The sequence below is a fragment of the Dioscorea cayenensis genome, chromosome 12 (assembly GCF_009730915.1).
Source record: "Dioscorea cayenensis subsp. rotundata cultivar TDr96_F1 chromosome 12, TDr96_F1_v2_PseudoChromosome.rev07_lg8_w22 25.fasta, whole genome shotgun sequence".
Lineage (NCBI taxonomy): Eukaryota > Viridiplantae > Streptophyta > Magnoliopsida > Dioscoreales > Dioscoreaceae > Dioscorea > Dioscorea cayenensis.
The window spans coordinates 4,530,993-4,541,630 of record NC_052482.1 but is presented as its reverse complement, the minus strand read 5'-3'; the positions used below and the strand labels follow the sequence as shown (position 1 = coordinate 4,541,630).

The 10,638-nt window shown below is 35.5% G+C and overlaps 1 protein-coding gene across 1 annotated transcript; it reads left to right on the top strand.

The window, feature by feature from the left end:
• The first annotated feature begins 3,207 nt into the window (after nt 1-3,207).
• Nucleotides 3,208-3,967, top strand: LOC120274022. Its single transcript, XM_039280766.1, has one exon. It carries the CDS (start codon nt 3,240-3,242, stop codon nt 3,825-3,827), a length of 588 nt encoding a protein of 195 aa, XP_039136700.1. The 5' UTR covers nt 3,208-3,239; the 3' UTR covers nt 3,828-3,967.
• Nucleotides 3,968-10,638: the final 6,671 nt, after the last annotated feature.

Here is a 10,638-nt window from a genome sequence, read left to right as displayed (position 1 = left end):
TCATTCTCATTAGTACATTATCAACTCCATTAAGGGTGCGTTTGGTTGAATGTATGAAAACGCAGCTGATTCAGATTTACAAATCCTTATATTTGAAAAATTCGTGAGAGTCAAATCCAAATGTTTGGCTGTAGATGTATTTGCAACGCCTGGATCAAAAGTAATTTTCGTGTTTGGTCTGGAGGGATCTAGAATTAGTATTTTGAAAAATATGTGTTTATAAATATGAATTCAAAATAAGTAATATATATATTATAAAATCTATATTTTATTTTATGTAAATATGAATTCAAATTTCAAATATTATGAATAATTAATATAATTATTAATACTTAATTTATTATAATAAAATATAATATATTAATTATTTATTCAAATAATTAATTTAATACAATATATCTATTATATATTATACTGCTAATATTAATTACACTATAATATATTTTATTTAATATTTTATGTAAATATGAATTCAAATTTTAAATATTATGAATAATTAATATAATTATTAATACTTAATTTATTATAATAAAATATAATATATTAATTATTTATTCAAATAATTAATTTAATATAATATATCTATTATATATTATACTACTAATATTAATTACACTATAATATATTTTATTTAGTATTTTAGAAAATAATCAATAGTTTTATATATTATCAAATATTAATGAAAAATAGTAATTTATTGGAGTTCCAAAGTACTAGTTTTATATATTATCAAATATTAATGAAAAATAGTAATTTATTGGAGTTCCAAAGCATGGAGTTGGAACTACACCCAATTTGGGTGTAGTTCCAAATTCATCCAAAACCATTGATAAAGTATTTCCAACTACAATATCTTTTTCAAATCCCTCAAACCAAACACATGATTTGGAAAAATCTTGTAATTCCAACTCCCATGACTTTCAAATCCACTAAAACAAACACCCCATAACTGTAGTTCACCAACAAGCTATTGACTTCAACTTTATTGCACAAAATGCAAGATGACTACTTTGAAGAGTTTCGAAATTTGAGCCGCATGAAAAATTTTCAAGATAGTTGGGAAACAAAAGTTACAAAATTTATTTTAAAATGGATTTTATTATTATTATTATTATTATTATTATTATTATTATTGAAACATGATAGTCTGGAAATATGGGTATATAAACAATGGAGACTGGCTTGCTTTTGTGAATACTTATATCCGGGCGTAAGTAATAAAATCACAATTAGTAAAAAACCAGGATTGTTTTGGTCATTAGTTTGATGGTATTTGGTAAAATCCTAAAGGAAATTTTAATTCAATCAAATTGGAATGAGTTTGAGGCAATCTCATTGAATTGAAGAAGTCTCAACTTATTTCAAGTTTTCCACTAAATGAGAAAACCTAGTAAAACTATAATTTTCCTAATACAAATTTTTCAATCACTTCCTTTGATATTAATTTTTTTTATTGAAAAAAAATTGGGAATCACATATCAAATTTGCTTTTGGACTTGATTAATATATATATCAATTTTATCATGAAGGAACGTATGCTGACAATTATCACTTTTTGATACATGAATCATGATATATAAATTTTGAAAACTTTTTTATTAAAAAAATGAATATATCAGAAAATATGTTAAAGAAATTAGTCTGTGCCAACATTAAAATTATAACCCTATGATTGAAAAAGAAATAAGGCACACACTTTTCATAGATTTGGAAATTCTTTGGATGCAATGTAATCAACAATATTAGCGTGCACTATAAATATTAACCAAGCTTATCAAATAATTATATATATATATATGAATCCGGCCCACACAATTCACGTGCTAAATATAAAAAAAAATGATAAATTAACTACTATTGTATTTTGACCTTTTCTATTGTTTTAATATGTAAACTCAGTGTTTTGTGCGCGTGGGTCTAATGTGGTCCTGTGGGGGCATGACTAACCACTTAAATAAATGAATAAATAAATATGCATATATGCCATACAAAAATACAAATGTATAAATGAATAGAAAAAACCAACGGTTTTTGGCCAATCGCAGATCGGGTCCCTTCAGCAGAACGTTCATTTCTAGGACCCTGAGATCAAACCCTCACGTCCCCACGTGGCGTGAAGGCACGTGGCCGGTGCTGAGCCTGCCTCCCCACACGCGAGACGTCCCCTGCTTGCGGTCATTGCTTTCTCAAAAAAATGAATAGGAAAAGGTTAGCGATGGCTCTTCAATTATGGACAGTTTTAAAATATTTACGTTATAATAATTTGCTGATTTTATTAAAACAACATTTTTTTTATTGGTAGAATCAGTATAGTTTGATACTATTTTATTGATTTTAAAACTATTTTCTTCAATTTGTTAATAAATAATAAAATTTTTAAACAGTGAATCCATCAATGCACCAAGAAGATTGCATGTATTTTTGTTTTTTTATTGAAATGAACAAGCCAAGAACAATTTGATATATATACCTCAACTCACATATGTTGATCACTAAGGTTGTCAGACCCGGTTCAGGTATTGACCCAGTTAAATCAAGAGGTTAGGGGTCAATGTGTTCGACATAGTTGAACCGGGGTTGAAACGGAATCAATATTAAAATATAATAAAATATAATAAAAATTAATAATTAGTAAATATAATATTAAAACCATAATTATAATATAAAAAACTACTCAAATTTAATATTTAAATTGATAAATGACCTCATATACACTAGTGTTTTCTAATTATATCATTTATTTTTATATTTTATAAATATTTACAAATTTAATATATTAATCTATAATTATCAAATTTCTCTCAATGGTATTTATTTATTTGTTTATTGGTTGATTTTGTTAGAATATATAAGAAATTTAATTCACTGATTATTAAAATCTTCATTGAGTTTTTATTTTATTTTAAATTTTTTATATTTTTTAATATATTCCTATAAACAGAAGTCAACGGAATTTTTTTCATTTAGAATATTACATTACCATTATTTTCTGTTATTATATCAAAATAATAAAACAATAATAATATTAAAGCGGGGCTCTCTCTCTCTCTCTCTCTCTCTCTCTCTCTCTCTCTCTCTTCACGGCCACAGCCGTCACAACTGACCACCGACTAAATCAAAATTATCAAATAGTCCTCCAATTCCAACGTCCTCTTTCCCTATATAACCCACATAATCAAGCCAACCCTTCATCCATCTTCTTCTCTTCTTGTTTTCATCCATCAACCTACCAGTCAACCATGGGCAATGCCTGCATCCTACCGAGCTCTAGAGGACCTACGAAACTTATCTTCTGGGGTGGCAACATCGCCTACTTGAAGGAGAAACATCTCGCCGGAGAACTCCTTTTCCAATATCCGGATCACTTAGTTTGTCATGCAGACTCATTCTTCATTGGCCACCCTTTACCTGTTCTTTCCATTTCCGATGAGCTTCGTAGCCATGAGACGTACTTCATTATACCTATTGATTGCTTCCGATGCCAAACACTCACCGCTGCTTCGCTTGCAGTTCTTGCATCATCGAACAAAGGCTCTCCGATTAACTTCAGCAAGTGCGTTTTTGAGTATGTGAAAGGTGAGAATGGAAGGATGCTTATTAAAGTTCCACCGGAGTTGTTGATGAGAGTTTTCGTTGGTGATAGTAGGAAAAGTGACACAGATGATTTTGAGAATGATTCTCTTTGTAGCACGCCGGAGCTGCGAAGACATTATGAGCAGCTCGTTGGTCCAAGAGATCGGCCTTGGTCTCCGAAACTTGAGACTATTTCTGAATCTAAGATTAGGTTTTCTCCTGTGAAGTTGTTAGGATTGGAGAGGAAATTGTAGATTTTCTAATGTAGGAACTTTTCTCATTTATATATATATATGACTGTCGATTGACCTGTTCATTAACTCATGTACGATTCTTTGCAATCTTATAATATGTAAATTAGTCTGGAAATTATTATTGATCATTTGCATCAATACTCAATGATTAGTTGATTTGCTGAAATTTGTTTCTTGAATTCATGAACTTAACTTCCTAATAATTCATTCTTGAAGCTTAAACTATAGGTTTGAATTCTTTGCAATGTTATAATTTTGAGGATTATGATCATCCACATCAACATGATGATTAAACATTGGCTAATCTTGTTTCTTTAGTACGTTAGCACAAAGTTTGAAAAATGAAGATATATGAGTATTAATTTATAGGTTTGGATTCTTTCGAATCTTATAACATGTAAATAATGCATTTGGTTTATCCACTTATATATATATAAATATAAATAAGTATGTGGATCATGATCATTTCCATAAATACTTCATCATTAATGATAAAGTATGTCACCATTTGAAGCTTCTAGAAGAAGCTTGAATTATCATCATCAACTTAGCTTCTGAAAAAATCAGCACCGCCTTTAGCTTCTGGAAAAATCAGCACCGCCATACTTGAAGTTTCCTCCAACCGACATTAGCTCTTATAAATTTGTGAAGAGTAGAAGCCAGGAAGCAAGCTAAAGCAACTTGAATGAGAGCTAATCAAGAGAGAGTGAACATAGGTATCAAGAGAGAGAAGTAGTGCATAGTGAGAGAAAGTGTGAGAGTGGTTTGTAAAATAAAAAAAATTATTTCAAGTAATTAATAATAGAAAAAGTTCCATATATTCTCTCTCCTCTCAACATTTCTGGTATCAGAGACAGGTTACAGGGAAGATTCTGCCAGATCATCGACGAGTGCCCGAGCATAAGGAGTTCACCAGTGTTGCAAGAAGTTCGCCAGTCGGAGTAAGTGAGGTACCGGTATTCTACCGAGGAGGCTTGCTAGAAGTCAGGTGACCCAGACATAGCAATGGAGTTCACAGGTACGACTGGTGGTTTAAAGAAATTAAATAATAATAATTACATAAATTGGAAGGCCTGCATAGAGTCCTATCTACAAGGACAGGACCTATGGGAGGTCGTAGGTGGGTTGGAAACGACTCCACCAGATGTCACTTTTGAAGAAGTGGCAGATGCTGCTGGTGATTCTAAATCAAAGGAGAAAAAGGCTCTAGCGGCAAAGAAGTCAAAAGATGAAGCTCTGCGAAAGTGGCGCATCAAGGCGTGTAAGGCGATGTTTGTTCCGAGAACAAATTGTGGAAGATGAGTTGTTGGAGTATATCGTAGATGCTCTACACCAAAAAGTTGCATGGGACACTCTCGCCACACTATTCTCCAAGAAGAATGATGCTCGTCTCCAACTACTTGAAAGTGAGTCGATGACAATCTCGCAAGGAAGTATGACAATCGACCCAAGATTTCACCAAGGTAAAATCACTATGCAGTGAGATTGCACAGGTCGCCCTGAAGAGAAGATCAATGAGCAGCGAATGAGGAGGATAATTATCAATGGCCTTAAACTTGAATACAGTGGCTTTTATGGGTCATTGCTCGAGGTCAGCCAACACAACCAACATTGTTGGAGTCGGAGAATATGCTCGCCAATCAAGAAGCATTAGCTAAGCGGATGGGTCGGTGTTTCCTTGAAGCAAGAGGAGGAGGCACTCTTCAGTGGTAGGAGGAAGGGTCGATTCAACCCAAAGCGAGACCTACAATCAAGACAAAACAAGCCGACAAAAAGAGGCCAAAGGAAAAGACTGACTTTTTAGGGGGAGCTCACAGTCAAAGGAGTACCAAAGAATCAGTCCCATCTAAAGGGAGGTGACAGATCGAGATGACTCGCTACAAACCTGTGGAAAGAAGGGGCACTATGCACGAGACTGCTGGCATAAGAAGAAAGGCCAAGGAAATGCAAAGAACATCAAGAAGCTTCCAAGATACCAAACATCAAGGACGGTGATGATAGTGAAGAAGAGTGGGATGTTGAGCGAAAGATTTGCAAAAGTGGTCACCACCAAAGTGGAGGAGCAAGAAGAGAAAGAGATGGTAGCTCTGACAGCAATAACAAAGCAGAAGAAAATCAATTATGAGAATGACTGGATCATCGACTCTGGCTGCTCCAACCACATGACAGGTGACATCAAGAAATTAGAGGGCCTGGAGAGGTATAAGGGGAAGCAGGTGATTGTGACAGCTAATAACTCCAAGCTGCTCATCACCCACATTGGTAAGACACTTATCTCCCCGAGCTTCAATACAGATCAAATTAAGTTGCAGGACGTCTATCACGTTCCCGGGATGAAGAAGAACTCGCTGTCGAGCCTCACAACCGACAAAGACAAGGAAAACTATGTGGTATTCGGGTCACAAGAAGTCAAGGTATACCGCAATCTACAGGAATCAGGCACTCCAGTAATGGAAGGTCGCAAACTGGAGTCTATCTATGTGATGTCTGCGGAATCAGCCTATGTAGACAAGATCCGGAAGAACGAGACGTCTGACCTCTGGCACGCAAGACTGGGGCATGTGAGCTACCACAAGCTAAAGTTGATGGTGGAGAAGTCAATGATCAAAGGCCTGTCTGACATAGAAGTACGAACTGACACAATTTGCGCTGGGTGTCAATTCGGTAAGGCTCATCAACTTCCCTTCCAGCAATCTAAATTTAGAGCTAAGGAGCCTTTGGAGTTGGTGCACTCTGACGTATTTGGACCAGTCAATCAAGCATCTATCAGTGGTGCCAAATACATGGTGACCTTTATCGACGACTTCTCAAGGTACGTATGGGTGTTCTTTATGAAAGAAAAATCTGAAGCATTCTCCAAGTTTAAGGAGTTTAAGGAGAAGATGGAGAATGAGCTCAACAAGAAGGTACGATGTCTTCGTACTGATAATGGAAGAGAGTATCTCTCTCAAGAGTTTAATGTCTATCTAAAGGAGAATAGGATTCGAAGACAACTGACCTGCCCCAACACCCCACAGCAAAATGGTGTTGCTGAAAGGAAGAACCGGCATATAGCAGAGATATGCAGAAGTATGCTACATGCTAAGAATGTGCCAGGGAGATTTTGGGCTGAATGCATGAGAACGGCAGCTCACATCATCAACCGGCTTCCACAAGAGAAGATGGGTTTTCTCTCTCCATTCCAAAGACTATGGAAGATCAAACCCACAGTAAGTCACTTCAAAGTCTTTGGATGTGTGTGTTATGTTTTTGTACCAGATCATCTTCGTACCAAGTTCGACAAGAAGGCGGTACGATGCATCTTTGTCGGCTATGATGATGAGAGAAAAGGATGGAGATGCTGTGATCCGACGTCTGGACGCATCTACACATCCAGAAATGTGGTCTTTGATGAAGCTTCAGCTTGGTGGCCTTCAATGCACTCGAGCTCAACCAAATATGAAGGAGATTGAGCCAATAGTCGAAGAACAAAGCTACAAGACCAAGCTCAAGAGATACCAACAACAATCAAGAAGACATAAGTCCAAGATCATCAAAGACCAAGAGCCCATGGAAGACGGGAGTTCATGGAGAAGTCAAGAAGACTCTACGTAAGAAAATGCCTCCACCTTTAAGAAGATCATCCAGGTAAGACATCCCAATCCTAAGTATGCAAATGCTGCACTAATCATGGAAGTTGAAGAACCAACATCCTATCAAGAAGCAGTAAAAAGTGATAAATGGAAGAAAGCAATGGAGGAAGAGATAGCAGCTCTCAAGCAAAATCAGACGTGGGAGTTGGTGCCAAGGCCAGAAGAAGTAAAACCAATCTCGTGCAAGTGGGTGTATAAGGTGAAAACTCGAGCAGATGGAACAATCGAAAGGTACAAAGCTCGACTTGTGGCACGAGGATTTTTACAACAGTATGGACTAGATTATGATGAGACATTCAGTCCAGTAGCAAAGATAACAACGGTGCGAGTACTATTGGCATTAGCTGCAAGCAAAGGATGGAAGCTTTGGCAGATGAATGTGAAGAATGCCTTCCTACATGGAGAGCTTGATAGAGACATCTACATGGATCAACCACAAGGATTTGAGAGCAAGGATCATCCAGAGTATGTATGCAAGCTCAAGAAAGCATTATATGGCTTAAAGCAGGCTCCAAGAGCATGGTATGGGAAAATTGCAGAATTTCTTGTACAAAGTGGCTACAGGTTAACAGCATCAGATTCGAGCCTATTCGTCAAGCACACAGGAGGCAAGATGGCTATAGTACTGGTGTATGTTGACGACCTCATCTTAACCGGAGATCTCACTGAAGAAATCCAGTGCACAAAGGAAAATCTTTCAATCCGGTTCCAGATGAAGGAGCTTGGAGAATTGAAGCATTTTCTGGGGCTCGAAGTTGAGAAGACAAAGGAAGGTATGTTCCCTATATCAACAAAAAGTATGCAAAGGATCCGCTAGAAACATATGGGATGTTGGAGTGCAAGCCACTATCTACACCAATGGAGCCCAACATCAAGCTTCGTGCAGGAGAAGGGAAAGACTTGGAAGATCCAAGGATGTATCGACAACTGGTAGGTAGTCTTATCTATTTAACTCTTACTCGACCTGACTTGGCATATGCAGTCGGAGTAGCAAGTCGTTACATGCAAAAATCCAAAGAAGCCACATTTGGAAGCGAGTTCATGAGATCTGCGATACTTAAAAGGAACTACAGATTACGGTATTCTATACCGAAAAAGGTGAAGGATGCCATGTAACTCGGATATTGCGACTGCGATACTGCTGGAGATTGTGACACGAGACGATCGACTACGAGGTTATATCTTCGCTTGGGATCGGGGAGGCGATGTCATGGTGCGAGAAGAGGCGACCCTCACCGTATCTCTCTCACCATCAAGGTCGAGTACGAGAGCGTACTGGCAGGCATAAGAAAGCACATGGTTGATGCAATTACTAAGAGATCTTCACCAACCAAAATGAACAGGTCATACTTCATCGTGATAACAGTCGGCAGTGTGCCCTAGCGTAAAATCCAATGTTTCATGCAAGGACAAAGCATATTGAGGTACACTACCACTTTCTAAGAGAAAAAGTGCTGCAAAGTGAGGTCCACATAAAGCTAACGCCCACAGAAGAGCAAGTTGCTGATATCTTCACTAAAGGACTCAGCACAAAGAAGTTTGAAGATTTACGTGCACATTTAGGAATTCTCAGCAAAGCATCAATTCAGGAAAAGTCGGTGCTGAGGGGGAGTGATAAAGTATGTCACCATTTGAAGCTTCTAGAAGAAGCTTGAATTATCATCATCAACTTAGCTTCTGAAAAAATCAGCACCGCCTTTAGCTTCTGGAAAAATCAGCACCGCCATACTTGAAGTTTCCTCCAACCGACATTAGCTCTTATAAATTTGTGAAGAGTAGAAGCCAGGAAGCAAGCTAAAGCAACTTGAATGAGAGCTAATCAAGAGAGAGTGAGCATAGGTATCAAGAGAGAGAAGTAGTGCATAGTGAGAGAAAGTGTGAGAGTGTGAGAGTGGTTTGTAAAATAAAAAAAATTATTTCAAGTAATTAATAATAGAAAAAGTTCCATATATTCTCTCTCCTCTCAACAATTAATTTTTTGGTTAATCTTGTTTCTTGAGTTTGTGAGCATTGAGTTCTTAAACAAAGTTCATTTCGGCTTAAATGGAGATTAAATTTGAAGAATATTGGAAGAACTTAAATAGATTCATGAAGATGACGTATGAATTTTATTAATCTGAGAATTATCTTCTGAAACAAATTGATGATTATTTTGATAAATCATATTTGGTGAAGCTATGATGTTGTTATTTCCCTTGATTTCAAGGAGTCTAGAAGAAGATGAATTTATTAAGGTACAGAAAATTCAGGTTCTACCTAATTCCCAAAGAAGATGAAAAGTCAAAATAATGGAAAAGAAAAAGAAAAGTCTTGAAATTGTACCTCCCTCCTCTTCAATGCATGCGCTTAAAATTACGCCCCCCATTCTTTTTTATCTATTATGGTTAATCGAATCTCACGTGTTAAAAAAATTAGTTATTTTATAAAATTTTATAAAAAATTATTTTTTTTAAATTACTCTTAAATTATATCTTTACATTTCTCTCTCATATTTAATTCCAACAAAAGAGTTGAATAAAATGTTAAAAGTAATTTAAAAAAAAAAATGATATATACTTCTTGATGTTTGAAAATGACAAATAAAAATAAACATGGATTTATGACAAATAAAAAGAAACAAAGGGAGTATTAACTGAAAAATAAAAACTATCTTAAAGATAAATTATCTTCAAATACAAAAATTGTGTTCTTAAGTAGGTAACTGGTTAATTAAATGCAAATAAACTACACTGAACTCAAGAATCAACGGTCAAGAGAGTTAATAAATATTTGGATTGTGAAAAGTCTTTTAGGGAGAAATTGTTGTTGATTTTAAAGTCATGAAAAGTGGTAGGAAGTTAGTTTAGTGCATTTTAATATCAATGAAAAGTAATATCAGGATTGTTAGAAGTGTCAAAACTCTAATTTGAGCTAGCATCGTCTACTTGTGGAAAGTAATTAAATTTCAAGTAGGTGTCATGTTAATTAACTGCAAATTTACTAGCTTAAACTCAAAAATCAATAATCAACAGAGTTAATTAATATATGGACAATGAAAAGTCTTTAGGGGAGTTATTATAGTTGATTTTTCTGTAATGAAAAGTTTTAGAACGTTACTCTCGTGCATTTAATATCATGAAAACCAATATCACGAGAGTTAGTCGCAAAAATTAGACGTGGAGAATTATTAATGAAAGTTT